At 38.1% G+C, this 15232-nt stretch overlaps 1 protein-coding gene across 5 annotated transcripts in view; it reads left to right on the top strand.

Annotated features, from left to right (window-relative positions):
- The window catches only part of LOC144003618 (serine/threonine-protein kinase N1-like), a 51611-nt gene extending 36889 nt beyond the window's left edge, over positions 1–14722 (top strand). For 2 of the 5 annotated variants that reach the window (XM_077500099.1, XM_077500063.1), the window contains exons 7-22: positions 1187–1378; positions 2175–2284; positions 2539–2682; positions 2871–2946; positions 4574–4715; positions 4849–4924; positions 6452–6543; positions 8809–8881; positions 9142–9233; positions 9323–9499; positions 11617–11679; positions 11756–11832; positions 11907–12049; positions 12427–12534; positions 13728–13808; positions 13902–14722. In XM_077500099.1, coding sequence (XP_077356225.1) covers positions 1187–1378; positions 2175–2284; positions 2539–2682; positions 2871–2946; positions 4574–4715; positions 4849–4924; positions 6452–6543; positions 8809–8881; positions 9142–9233; positions 9323–9499; positions 11617–11679; positions 11756–11832; positions 11907–12049; positions 12427–12534; positions 13728–13808; positions 13902–14105 — 1850 coding nt within the window. In that variant the 3' untranslated portion in view covers positions 14106–14722. The remainder of the gene's footprint in view (positions 1–1186; positions 1379–2174; positions 2285–2538; positions 2683–2870; positions 2947–4573; positions 4716–4848; positions 4925–6451; positions 6544–8808; positions 8882–9141; positions 9234–9322; positions 9500–11616; positions 11680–11755; positions 11833–11906; positions 12050–12426; positions 12535–13727; positions 13809–13901) is intronic. The other 3 variants (XM_077500072.1, XM_077500090.1, XM_077500080.1) reach the window with 3 other exon arrangements.
- Positions 14723–15232: the final 510 nt, after the last annotated feature.

Raw genomic sequence — 15232 nt, forward strand, 5'->3', positions numbered from 1 at the left:
AACTCAGTAATGTTTGTTTGCCTTCCACTGGGAGTTCCAATCCTCAAACTTCATTTTACGCTTGAGAAGCTCACACATGTTAAATGGTGGAAAATCATCATTTCCTAAACCACATTTGGTTTTAAAAACTGACACATGTGCAGACCATTCCAAAATAGCAAATTAAACATTTTATCATTCATTTTATTTTTGTTTCTTTTGCATAAAACAATGTTCATGCATAAATTTTGACCTTCTTAAAGCTTAAACATTAAATTTGAAATCATTTTTGTTAATACTGGAAAATCCCATAAATGGAGTCTCGGTAAATGAGTTTGTACTGTTTAACATTTGCAGTAAATTAATAATAATAAAGAATATGACATTTCTGTTCCACTTTTAGTCACTTCTGTCACTGTTGGGTCAATATTTGTGCATTTTGAATTTATTAATAAAGATTTTTAAAATAAAATTAGTTGGGTTTCCATCCACTCAGTTTTATTCAAATTTTCAAGAAATGCAAAATAAAACTGAATGGAAACATAGAAATTGGAAAAGGGCCCAAAATTCGCAAAAAAAAACAAACAAAAAAAGATTTTTACGCTTTGTATTTTGAAGCATATCGAAAAAAGGAAAATACGAATTTTGGCTGTGGAAAAAACAGGTTTTGCGAATAACTGTTGACAAAACCGGATCGCATTGCACATTTTGACCGGATATTACGTCACACGTACGTTTGTAGTCACAAAGCAATGTCGGACGATAAAGTGAGGTATGTTTGTGGGGATAACGAAACAGAAATCTTTTTGGAATTATTTACAGAAGGGAATATTAATGCAATTTTAGATGGAAAACGGCAAAGAAATGCTATGGTTTATCGAAAATTACAAAAAGCAAACTCTTACAACATCATCGCATGGTGTAGTCGCTTCCTGTTCTTCTTTGAAATTACTGGTGGATCGCATCTCTAAGGTGTATACCGACACCTACAGCGGCGGAGTCCCCACTCAATATTTGCAAAAGAACAACAGATGGAAACGGGCATAAGTGGCATGTCCGTTTTAAACATTTTCAGAAAATTCGCTTTAAAATTTGGAAACATTTAAATGGAAACCTGACAACTGACAATTTCTTAAAATTTCTTAAAATTTCTTAATGACATTCTCACGTCATACTTCAAACCGTGACGTGTTTCTCCTGCGTGCAGGAACTCTTCAAGTTCATCTTCTGGGATGTGTGGGGCTGCCAGAGGTGGTCCCAGGCAGAAGCAGAGGGACTCCGGTGGTTCTTCCCGCTTACGCTTCAGGAGATGGCCGCTCCTTCAAACTGAGCGGCCTCTATAGCCGCAGCAGCAGTAGCATGAGCCTCAAGATCCCTGGCAAGAATGATGAGCTGTCTTGTACGTAATTTAGGAAATTACAGATATGGAAAAAGTAGAGCTGTCAATCGATTCAATTTTTTAATCAGATTGCGCTCATCTTGGAATTTTGATGAATCATGATTAATCACTCAATTAAAAAGGCCTTTCATTAACATTTTGAAGAGCACCTGTTATGTGTTAATTCTTTCTACATTTATTGGTATGAGGACATCTTCAACATTTTTGGATCCACTGCACACTCGCATCCTCCTCTATTTCTAATCCATTACTGGCATAATTCATCATGGGGAAAAAAATGACCCCAATATTTTGACATCAACATTCTGAATGTCATATGCAGGCGTTTATGAAATGCTTTAATTTAATGCATGCAGTTACGTTCATTGCTCAACGCAATCCGCTGTCAAGCTAAAGGATCATCTGTGGTCAAAATGAATAGTGTGATTAATCTGAGTTAATACATGATTAATGTGATGTTTTTTTGTGATTAATCAATGAGTTAATGCTTTAACTGACAGCACAAGAAAAAAGTGAAGAAAATGTTTTCACTTACAAATGAACATGGGACAGATTATGACATGAAAATACAACAATACTCTGAATTGCTGAAAAATACAGGTGTTCCATATATTATAATGGGTGTTTGTTGATGTGATTTGCTACACACACAAAAATGATTGAGATTTTTTATTTTTTTATATATATATATTTATTTAATAAGTAGATGGCAGAAAAGGCAATGTTATTCATAACATTCATGAAGCCCTTTGTTAAGATGAATAAAACAATACATCTGTTTGTGTGCATATTAAAGTGGAAGTGAGTGCAGTGCTGAAGCTGGAGAACACGGTTGTGGGTCAGACGGCTTGGAGAACATTTGGAGATCAGACGTGGGACCAAAGCTTCACTGTGGAGCTGGAGCGGGTGAGGATGGATTGTGGCATCGCAGTCACTCCAAATTGAGTCCAAAATTCCCGAGTTGTTAATTGAGGAGAATTTTGTTGCTGGGAGGACCGCTTGAATGTATCTCACATTCTCATAGCTGGCACCATGTTGTTGCTTCTTCTGATTGCCAACTAGTACATTGTTTGCATTAAGCATTATGACAGTACATTTCTGCCTGGATTATAGTGATGTGGGAACTTGTATTAACATCTTGTTGTTTTCTTTTGGATTAGTCGAGGGAGTTGGAGATAGCTGTGTACTGGAGAGATTACCGTTCCCTGTGCGCTCTGAAGTACCTGAAGCTGGAGGAGTTTTTGGATAACCAAAGACACAGAGTCAAGCTAGACCTGGAACCGCAGGGGCTGCTGCTGGCAGAGGTAGGAACACACACACACACACACACACACACACACACACAAAACAACCATATGTCCAAAAGTAGCCATTTTGTGAAAAGGATCAATTCAATCAGATTGACTGGAGAATTACTGATTTAATAAGCATTCACAGCAAACATGTTCACTCCTATTCCTATTTGTGAACTTCCCACTTTTGTTTGTTTCAGGTCACCTTTTTCAACCCAGTAATAGAGAGAGGACGAAGACTCCAGAGACAAAAGAATGTCTTTTCTAAACAGCACGGTATGCTTCAGAACTCAACCACTGGACTGTGTCTTTATTTTAGGGGTGTCAGGCGATTAAAATTTTTATCGTAATTAATCACATGACTTCAATAGTCAACTCACAATCAATCACAAATGTATCTGTTTCATAGTCTTGTTAACATAAAAGTGGAAAAAAAAAAGTTAAAATAGAAATATGGCTGCATCAGTCATTGATACAATAATTTCATAATTCATAAAATTGAGTTAAAATTAAAAAGATGTACTGTACTGTAAACAATCAATGTGATATTGATTTGTGTTGAGGTCATATTTCTGCCCCCAGATGGCATCATTGCTCAGTGCATTATATATATATATATATATATATATATATATATATATATATATGTGTGTATATATATATATATATATATATATATGTGTGTATATATATTAAGAGCTATCTAATATTTAACTTGAAGTAACTTGTGAAATTCTGCATTTTTAAAACTGTAAAATACAACTTGACCTCAGTCTCCACAAATATATATGTATTATTATTTACTGCTAAATTTTGTCATGGACATGTCTGCTGCGTTGCAAATGGAGCTCCCCTGGTACAGGTTTTCCAAACATCTGTCATTAATTGCGCATTAAAAACATTAGTAGTGTTAAAGGAACTTTAAATTAATTCAAAATTAACACACTAATTTTGACGCCCCTAAGTTATTTCAGAATGGGAAGTGGGTTGTCAGGTGGGGGCTTCATAACGTGTGGCAGATGCATTTCCAAGCAACACAGTATAAACAATGATTGCTGGCTGACAATGCAGCTTTCGGTCCTTGGGAGCTCTGCCAATAGAACTTGTTGTGCACCATGAGCAACAATGAATTATATGTGACAAAGCATTAAAATGTTAATGGTACCTAAGCAAAAAAGCAAACATTAAATGGTTGAAAATGTTAATGCATAATCAAGAGTTTTATGACAGGGGTAGGTTAGTATGGAACTGCATATAATACAGTTGCATCAGCATAATCTAATAATAGACACAAACAAAGCCTTCGAGTGCTTTCTTTTCTTCATGGCCAAGCTACAAACTCATTAGCGCTTGTCCTTATTCGACTGGCAGGTGAGCTTAAATCCACCTGACTTTCGATGAGAAGTGGCGTAATGTACACCCTGGAGTGGGTGCCAGCCAATCACAGGCTATAATTGTGGCACTTTTAAAAGAGGTAACAATTTATTTGACATAGACATAACTCAGTTTTACAATCTAAACTTCTCAAAGAATCAGTACATGCTCAGTGTGTGATGTGCGGGCTCATTGATCACAATATTGAACTTTCTTTTGTTCAATTTGTTATAAAATACAAGAACCATTATAGCCCTGATTTTGGAGCATCATCAGTCATGTAGGTCAACATTGGATCATTTAGAAATCATCAGGGAACTTAATGTAGTCAGTTGGCTGCACTGAGAGAAAAGGGGGTGAATAATATCACATGCTGTACTTTTAAGTTACTGTAAAAAAAAAAAAGAAAAAGTTTATAATTTGGTTCCATTTCACGAATGTGTCCCACTTGGTGTTGATTATTGCCAACAAAAACCCTGAAATGTGACAACAGGTCAACAGACTTGGTAATTGCCGGTGTTTGCGGCAGGTAAAGCATTCCTGCGTGCCCGCCAGATGAACGTGGATATCAGCACATGGGTTCGCCTACTGCGGAACGCCATCCCAAGTGGAAGCAATCCACCTGCGTACACACCTGGTTTCTCAAGCAACACGCTCACACACAGCGCTGGGTAAGTCAGAACAGTAAAATGTTGTCCAAATTATCTCGCAATCTTTGTAATTGAGGATTTGAGTACTGAACCATTAATAGATCCATTTGAATGAAATAGAAACCTTAAAGTTTGTCATTGGTGTTGTTTGCAGAGAAATCTCTGTAGAAAAGCTGACTCTGGACACCGAATCTCCGCTCAAAACCGAGGTCAGAGACTTTACCACTGTGGTGAGTGAGTATGGGTCGAACAGGAAGCGACCAATCATAACACTATCATGTCGCATTTCTCCACTCTTAGATCTGAAACAATTGGCTCGGAAGCTGAGCAGCAATCACAGTCTTACAAAGTTGTGAATAATTAGAGGAAGAACAAAGCCCCAATCCAACCTGCACGGTTTTATTGGCTCTAAATCCTTGACAGTTAATTTTCCTGGTGAAATAAATACAATCAAATAGAGAGAGAAAATATGGCAAGTGATTTTGGGAGTGAAAGACAACACTCTTTTGTCGCACTATTCCACGAACATGTAAATCCATCAATACTATAAAACAGAGGCCACACCTGCTCAGCCCTCCATTCACACTGCATTTCTCCATTACGCATATCCAACTCAATAGTTACAAAAATTCCTCAGCCAATCAGGCCGAATGTTTCCAGATATTTATTGTAAAACTCTCCAACCTCAAACAGTAATTAACTCATTCACTCGCAGCCATTTTCAATGAAGCAACCCTCTTTGCTCCCGGCTGTTTTACTGGATTTTGACTAATTTTGCAAGGCCCACAGAATATTGTGTTCTATTGCTATAAAACATGGAAACAGAGAAAGATTATAGTCTCTTCTTTCATCACCAAAAAAAAATATTTCTATCTGTTTCTGTTTTGCATCAATTAGAATTTAGCTAAGTTTCACCTTTAGCCACAAACCTGTTGATAACAGTGGGGAAAAGAGCTTGTTGCCACCTGCTGGGCATTTTTTGTAATAACTACCGTTGCTTTAAGCGACCTCTTCAGGTCAGAAGCTGCATCAAAGCCTTCTGTATGCTCTAGCATAAAAACAAACAAACAAACGTATAAATATGTATTTGGGTGTGTAGGACAAAGTATTAAAAACGTATTTATACGTTTTTGGGATTGAATGAAAAATGAATGAAGGCAAAAAACAGGTCACAGATTTAGTTGAGCACAGGGAGAGTTTGAGCAAGAAAAGGCTTTTGGCAGATGGCATTTTCATCAGAGGTTGAAGCATTAAGGGATTAATGACAGTGTTTTTGGGAGAACTAATTAGTGTTGAGGAAGGATGAGAGTAGACGGGGTGATGGGAGGAGCAAGCAGCTAGCATGTTGGTTGCAAGTGGATCGGAATAGCATGTATATCAGCCTTGACTTGCGATTGTTGCAGATGTTGTGTAAAGGATATCCAAAAGTTTTCAAATCACACTTTTTTTTTTTTTTAATATAAGTAAATATTTATAATTTAAAAACAGCAAGGTGATAAAGCAAAAACTCAAAATGTGGGTGTGCTCGCCCCGGTATTCCACTAGATTAGATCCGCACCTCTCTACATTCAGAATCAAAATAAAAGTAATCTGTACTCAAGAAAATAAATCTTCAGGTTGTTGTGGCCGATACAAATGGCACCCGGCAATAGTTTGGACACCCTTGTTGAAAAATCCTCATCATATCCCATGTCTCTCTTTCTCTTCATGTATTTTTCCTCTTTTCTTCCCCTACTTCACTCTGTGGCGCTCCATAGCAGCAGACGGTGCTCATCGAGCCTCCTTCTATGCCGGATGTTGCCGTTCCTGACCCCCCGAGCAGATCACAGTCTCGGGACTCCTTGTGCAGGTGCCAAGAAACACACATTGTCTATGTCAACACATAAACCTGGTGTGCATCCTGTTGCAATATGGCCAACACAGCATGACACCAGAAACTCATCCCTGCGTACAATGTCTTTCTTTTTTCACTTAAGCAGGTCATCGTTGTGTTGCCCATAAATGAGAACTACTTATATATTAAGACGAACTTTATTCGAAAAGAAAATAAATACATAATACATATGTATGTAAACAATTGTACATACACAACAAAATAAAATCTAATTTTTTTGCTATGACAGCGTTTTTGTAGTCAATTAGGGTGTAGAAAGAAATAAAATGACTTATCTAGTCCCACCCTTTATTCCTTGTCAAAATGTACCACTTAAATTCACCCTGAAACCCTGTTAAGATTATAACAATTTACATTGCAAATACAGTAACAACAAAATCATGGAAATAAAAACAGAAAACACAAAATTTAAGCAAAAATAAAGAAATTGACATCGCTGGATACAAAACGCTCAAGATGATGTTAATTTTTTTTATTTATATTACCAAACATTGGGTAAACACAAGTTGTTCTTTTAGAAGATCAACACATTGATACCGTTAAAGAGGAAGTCAACCCAAGTATATATATATATATATATATTTTTTTACAATTTGTTGCTTGCACTAGTCTAAACATGGTATTCTGATTATTTTTTTTATTGAAAGGTTGTTTCTTTTTAATTGAATTTTCAGTGATATAATAACAAACAACAACACGAAACGGTGTACCATTGTTCTGGCTCCAAGGAGACAGCCTTGGTGATTTAGGAAGAGAAACAATTTCCCATACAGACTATAACATTCCCTGCAATTGGCTGGCAACCAGTTCAGGGTGTACCCCGCCTACTGCCCGAAGCCAGCTGGGATTGGCTTCAGCACCCCCGTGACCCTTGTGAGGAGAAGCAGTTTAGAAAATGGATGAATGGACTATAACACTATCCCATAAAGGACAGATCTTAGCATATTCCCACAATGCATTTACATTTCCAACACAAATCCTCAACCCTCTCCTGAACAGCCTTGATGGAGTAAAATACTATCTATGAATTTTTTGGGGCGGCGTGGCTCAGTGGTAGAGTGGTCATCTCCCAAACCAGACGTTGTGGGTTCGAACCCATGCCATTGTGATCATGTGGAAGACAAGTATCCTTGATAGGTGGAAAAAGCGCTATATAAATAAAGTACCAATTATATTGAATACATTTGCTTCTAACTTTCCTCAATGTGACCTTCAGCACCAGAAATAATCCCCTCCCATGTCTTCTCATCCAGAGTACAAGATCCTTTTCCCAAACCAGTTTAAAATGATCACATACATTCTTATTTGTCCAATGACACTCTTGGACCAACTCGATGCCTTACAATGAATTTTCGGTAAATGTAAATAGCACTCAACTGTATTCCTATCTTGACTGTCAGAGGATACCGCCAACAGTGTTGAATTTGCAAATATTTCCAGAAATGGCGACAACCCTCCCGATGATATTTTTCTTTAAGTCTATCATAAGAAAGAAAATTAACATAAAATAAATCGTTCTATGTTCTGATACTTTTTCTAAACCATTGAATCCAGTCTAAATATGTCCATCAATCTTCATTTTGGGTTACTGCCGTATGGGTGCATAGTGTACTGAGAAATGTTACAGCATTCTGATGAATATCATGTGACGTTTGCATGCTGAGCCGTGATTGGTCATCGTTTTCAGTTGACAGCAGCAAGTGACAAAATGGCGGCCCCATGAGATGGATAAAACGGGTGGACTTTTCTGCTTTATTCATATTCCATAAACACAATATTAATCAGAATACCATGTGACTTGTGAGGCTGCATAGATTATTATTATAAAGAACATTTTTGGCTTGTTTTACACATAAAGGTTGATGGTGGAGAGGAAGCAATACATCAGTTTGTTGTACTTTAATCACTTGTGCCACAATTAATTGTTTTAATCATGCTTATGAAAGAATTGAGTAGTTCTGGCATGGCAAGTGTGAAAATTATATATATATATTTTTTTACACTGGAGAAATGAACAATTTTGAAATTGTGGATACAGAATTGCAAACTACTCAACACCATTTAGCAGTCTAACAATCAAATGATCCATATCTACATACATTTACTGAACCCTCACTAGATGAATAAGGAAACAATCAAAATATTTGTCGAGTATGACAGAAAAATGTATTATATTTACGTTGCCTGCACTGCATATAATCTGTGTAATCTCTCCCTCAGACCAAGCAGAGGCCCCGTTTGCTTGCAGGATTTCAAGCTGATAGCGGTGCTCGGCAGGGGGCACTTTGGCAAGGTATTAACATTATTATTCATTTGCTGATTGACACCCTTAAGCTCTTTGCAAAACTATCAGTATCATCTTTTTTTTTTGTTTTTTTTTTGAGAACTTGCTTGATGAGGCTGAGCCCAAAACAAATGAAATATTGCACTTGGATAGTGCTGCCCCTTTGTGGCGAAATATATTAAATTATGCAAACCTCCAAATCATGATGATTGTGATAGTACTAGTTGTACTTTTGTTTTCTACAATGAAAGCTTTTGTGGGCTGTCCAGGTGTTGTTATCGGAATACAAGCGGACAGGCGGCCTGTACGCCATCAAGGCCCTGAAGAAAGGAGACATTGTCACGCGGGATGAAGTGGAAAGGTCAGCACAAATAATGACCCCTGCACTGCAATATAATGACCGTCACATGTTGACTGTCATCTTCCTCCCTCTCGTCTGTCTGTCTTCAGTCTGATGTGCGAGAAGCGCATCTTTGAAACGGTCAACAGCTCGCACCATCCGTTCCTGGTCAACCTGTTTGCGTGTTTCCAGACGCCGGAACACGTGTGTTTCGTCATGGAGTACACTGCGGGAGGGGACCTCATGATGCACATACATGCGGACGTCTTTTCAGAGCCGCGTGCTGTGTGAGTTCTCATTCAAGAACATTCTGTTGTGTTATTGGAAATACAGTCAAGGGTTGAAAAGAGACCAGACAGAAAGAGAAAGATGGAGAAGAATAATAACTAGAGCTGCCGCTGCTCGGGCCCTAATAAACAATAGTCATTTTACATTGTCATGTTGTGTTCATAGGGCCGTCCCGAGCCAATATGGCGCTATAGGACTTTAAATGGCGCCCCCACTTCATCGACTATTTACATACACTTACAAAAAAAAAAGTTTAATTTTTAACGTTGCCTTAATTCATATGGTAATACAGCCTTTCCTTAATTTGAGTGTTTTGTAACTATCGAACAAATCACGACATCAAATTTTATCGGACAACCCAAAATAATTTTAACATGCGTAGCAATTTCCATATTTTTTTTATATAAATCCTACAGACTCTTATTTATTTTATTTTTTTTAAGTAGAGTATTGTTTGTAGTCATATTAGGCATTGCTTTCAATTTCAATCTACTGTAGGTCAGCTAGTTTTCAAATCATTGTAAATATGTGCCGCTTCCCCACTTGAAAGACATTCCCGACATCATTCATCCACACGAGTTGATCAAGATTTTATTTAGTGATTAAACAGCGTGCCCCCCGCCCCATTTCATCAAGAGGTTTTATTCCTTGCACTCGCTACTGGCAATGAGGTGCATTTGAATTCAATTTAGTACTTGGAGAAAAATCCACAAAAATCAGAGAAAATATGTTATCATAAATACATGTAAGCAGTAGTGTTAATTTCGTCAACCAAAACTAAACGAAAATAATTTTGCCAATGCACATTTTTGACCGGACTAAAACTAGACTAGCGTAAAACCTTCATTAATAAACAATAACTGGGACTAAATCAGGACCTTAGTCATTGATTGATTTAATTATTTTTTATTTTATTATCTGTTCTTATTTCTGCTAAACATGTACATTTCCTAGAGGGAGCCATCCCAAAGGGATCAATAAAGTCAAAGTCTAACGATGCTTTTTCATCAACTAATGAAGACTAGGCGAAAAACGTACTTCACTTAATAAAAACTGGACTAAAATCTATGAACAAGTTAGCGTATGAAAAAAAACAAGATGAAAATTATGATTTTGTTAAAAAAAAAAAAAATGGCTATAATGTTCCAACAATAATGTTAATCCGACTGCTAACTAATGCTTGCTAACTTACCAGCGCGTAGCATCGAGCCATAGCAGTCACTTGTTGATATACTCTAATTGTGTGTTAAGTTGTTTTACATAAAAGTGATTAGAGAAAATTGCATGTGAAATAGTTTGACCTGAAATGTTCAGCATATCTTTCTGATTAAAAAAAAATATACAGGGGGAAATGGTTGTGGCGGCACGATGAATGAATGGTTAGCACATCCGCCTCCCAGTGCTGAGGACTCGGGTTCGAGTCCAGGCTCCGGCCTTCCTTGGTGGAGTTTGCATGTTCTCCCCGTGCCCGCGTGGGTACTCCGGTCTCCTCCCACATTCCAAAGTCATGCATGGCAGGTTAATTGGCTGCTCCGGATTGTCCCGAGGTGTGCTTGTGAGTGTGGATGGTTGTTCGTCTCTGTGTGCCCTGCGATTGGCTGGCAACCAGTCCAGGGTGTCCCCCGCCTACTGCCCAGAGCCAGCTGAGATAGGTGCCAGCACCCCCCGCGACCCTCAAGAAAATGGATGGATGGATAATGGTTGTCCTGACTAAAACTACCGGTAGACTAAACCGTTAACAGTTTTTGTTGACTAAAACTAAACAAATAAAATTGTTTCTAAAAAAAAATCTAGCATTTCTAAAATGCTAGATTTATACTCGACTAAAAATAGACTAAAAATAAAAACGGGATGGGGTGGACTAATGATAAAAACTCACAAGCGGAATTGAAACTGGACTAAAACTGAGACTAAATTTAAAAATGCCGGATAAAATCAACACTAGTAAGCAATAACATAAACGTTTTTCTTTGACAGCCTTAAATTTACTCATTTATCACTTTTCTCAACAACAAATGACTCTGTGGCTGCTGTTTCAATTTTTTAGTTTAACATTAAATAATTGATGTACTTACATGTTCTTAGTGCCCTTGTTTTCGTCCCTCATGTCTGACAGCTTCTACTCAGCTTGTGTGGTCTTGGGTCTGCAATTTCTTCATGACCATAAGATTGTTTATCGGTGAGTCTTGATCATCCAAAAAACAAAGCTACACTTGTGTTTGTTTGATATGAATGTGCTTAATTTTTCTTCGTAGCGATCTGAAGTTGGACAACCTGCTGCTTGATGTCGATGGTTATGCAAAAATAGCAGACTTTGGTCTGTGTAAAGAAGGTGAATTTTAGCATCCATTTCTCATGATACTGTATTTTTTAAACCCTGACCAATTTTTCTCTGTGCATACGAAGGCATGGGTTATGGGGACAGGACCAGCACATTTTGCGGGACCCCTGAGTTTTTGGCCCCGGAAGTGCTGACAGACACCTCGTACACACGAGCAGTCGACTGGTGGGGCCTCGGCGTGCTCGTCTATGAGATGTTGGTCGGAGAGGTGAGCGGCAGCTCAAAACACTCCACACCTTTTCAAAATCACTCTCATTCCAGTTGACCATACAACACTTTTCACTGGTCACTTACTTGCTTGAATTGGTTCATATTCCCATACACATTTGCGTAACTGAAAAAAGAAAATGTAAATTGAAGTAATCTTTTCTATTTTCTGAAGACATGGCTCGCATGCATGAATCCACCACCATCTATCTTTTTGACTCCACCAAATAAAAATTGAAAATCACACTGACAGTAAATCTAAAGTGAGGTACACCGAGGTCTCGCGTAGCTGAACGTTGTTTGAATTGTGGACTAAATTTCAAAGGAGATGTCAGTGCGATGAAAATGAGCAAATAATGCGCATGCATTCTTTTTCAGTCTCCCTTCCCGGGTGATGATGAAGAGGAGGTTTTTGACAGCATAGTGAATGACGAAGTACGCTACCCTCGCTTCCTCTCCACCGAGGCCATTGGCATTATGAGACGGGTGAGATTTGGACTTCGCAGCTTCTCACTAACACCTGTTAGAAGAATTCAAATTACGACATTCTTTTCAATTATATCAGAGAGGCCACATGCTCATGATAGGATCCTATACAGCAGATGCAAAGATAATAATAATCAGTTTTGATTGACATTCTCAGAAATATACCTTTCACAATATAATATTGTAAGTTGTTCTAAAATGGGGTTCCCTATTTGAGAGTGCAGTTATTTCGCTTTATTTCAGACGGAAATCAGTAAACTCACCAATAATTTTGATACTTAAAATTGACTATAAACTGATGACAGATACTTTTAAAGAAAAACATTTTGTTTATTTCTGACAGAGCAGAACAGTCCCCCTGCAATACATGATTCACTTTGCTGAATATGTAGGCATGCATCATGAGAATAAATAGGTGTGTTTGATACCACTTTTTGCAGACCGATACCAGTACAAGTTCTCACCAATACTAATACCAAGTAATTGATACCACTAGTACTTGATGACGCGTCAAGCTCCTATTAAGCCAAAATTAGATATGAAAAGCCTTTTGTTTATTTCTGGCAAAAGAGTACAGTCACTCTGCAATAAATAATCGAAGTCCAAAATAAACCACAAACAACTAATTATGAATTTAGGATTCATTTGTAATAAATTAACCAAAAAGCTAAAATAAATGTGTTTTAGTCTTTGTTCAGAATTAAGTGAAGTGCAAAGCAACTCTTATCACCTACAAAATTCAAAAGCAAGGCTGCAGTTGTTGTATCTTTAGTTCATGGTAAATTCATAGTAAATATAATAGCAGTTATTGAAGTTCGTATATATTAGGATTTAGTTAAAAAGAGAATAAAAAATATTGATTCTTCTTCTGTTAAATGGAAGTGCACTGAAATGATCCGCCACTAGGTGGTAGCGTTTTGTAACTGGACATTGTTGTGCATTTGGAGACGGACATGAAGGAGAGGGCGCTTGTTGTATGCAGTTGGGAGAGCGAATAAGAATAGAAAAGACGTTAATGACACAGTTGTATCTTTGTGTGCAAGTTCTAGTAAAAACTCAAGAAAGATAACTCGAGACTTCCGTCCATTTTGTAGAGCAGAAACTTACAATTAGCACCCACAACACTTATATTTATATGCCTTTGTACGACGCAGTTGAGTCAACTTTTTCGATGTTGTATGTTTTGTCGTAAGCTACTAAGAAGGAACCCTGAGAGGCGGCTGGGCTCTGCAGAAAAGGATGCTGAGGACGTCAAAAAACAACCTTTCTTCAGAGTGAGTTACAACTCAAACTGTCACTTTTCTCAAGCAAATAAAAGAAACGCTTTGTGAATGTTGCTTTACAATGACTTGAATTTGTGCTTTTAGGATACGGACTGGGAGGCGCTCCTTCTCCGGAAAGTCTCGCCCCCTTTCGTCCCGTCCATCGCAGGAAAAGAAGACGTCAGCAACTTTGATGTGGAGTTTACAGCCGAGGCGCCGACGCTCACGCCGCCACGTGAGCGACGCACCCTCTCCCGCAAGGAACAGGACTATTTTAAGGATTTTGACTATGTATCTGACCTCTGCTAGGGTCGACGGAGTAGTAGTCTGCCACTGCACTGCCAGCCTCAGACTCTTAAGGAAATGAGACGAGGATGGGAAGGCTGGCTGCAGGAACTCATGGGATAAACAGCTGGCTTGGACCATGTTTGCGTGTGTGAGACGGGGTTATCAGCCATTATGTGATCGCGTGTCTCGCACATCTGCAGTGTCACTGACCTGCTGCCCTTTTAGACAATCTGGAGAGGCTTTTAGAGGAAATTGAGATAACTGAAGATAATCCAGATTATGTAGCAACTGAGTTGACTAGTCCTGCTGTGTGTACTGTCTGGAGTCAATATCAAATCAGCATCATTGTCGGCAAATGAGCCAAAAAGTATCGGAAGCTGATTATTGTCACTGCAGGTTTTTTTTGTCTCTTGTCTGCTGCTTTGTGTCGCTTTGACCATCCTCAAGTCATTAATGAATGTACGGTGTCAGCATCAATCGTGCGCAACTTCAACACGAACACTTGGGGGCGCCAAAGAAACAAACAAACAAAAAAATCTGCCTCCTGTCAGTCAAATTGTGTTTCTGTCTGTTGATTGTGTCAGATGCAACACACGATGCTCTTTAATAATAAATGATGACACATTTGTAATATGGAATGCTCTATTTTATTCTGCAGTGAAAACTGTGTTAATATGTTTTGTTTTTTTAGTTTATTTTAATCCACATTCACATAAACGGGGTTTATTATGGAGTCTTCAGCCATGTATTCCGATTAGAATGAACCCGAACAGCCAAACGGAAGGAAAACTCCATATAAACACCTCAAACGGAATGAAAAGACTGAGTCCAAATGGAATTTCATTCGGAATAAATATGTGTTTGGCCTAGAAATGTTTTGATAGATCTTTTGACTAGTCCATTATGTATTCTTGAAGGTGCTTCTGAATCATTGCCCTGCATGACCCCAATGCAACCGGACATACAGTAAGTGGAAGTGAATTCCATAGTTCAACCATTCTCCAAATCAAAATCTTAGCGTCTTCCAAGGTCCATGCACCACCGTATAGGAAAAAATACTGGGGAAAAAAATATTGTCATTATATACAAAGAATGAAGTAGTTCATACAAAAGTTCAAAACAGACAACGTTTATCAAATGCAATTACC

Source organism: Festucalex cinctus, chromosome 1 (assembly GCF_051991245.1).
Source record: "Festucalex cinctus isolate MCC-2025b chromosome 1, RoL_Fcin_1.0, whole genome shotgun sequence".
Taxonomy (NCBI): domain Eukaryota; kingdom Metazoa; phylum Chordata; class Actinopteri; order Syngnathiformes; family Syngnathidae; genus Festucalex; species Festucalex cinctus.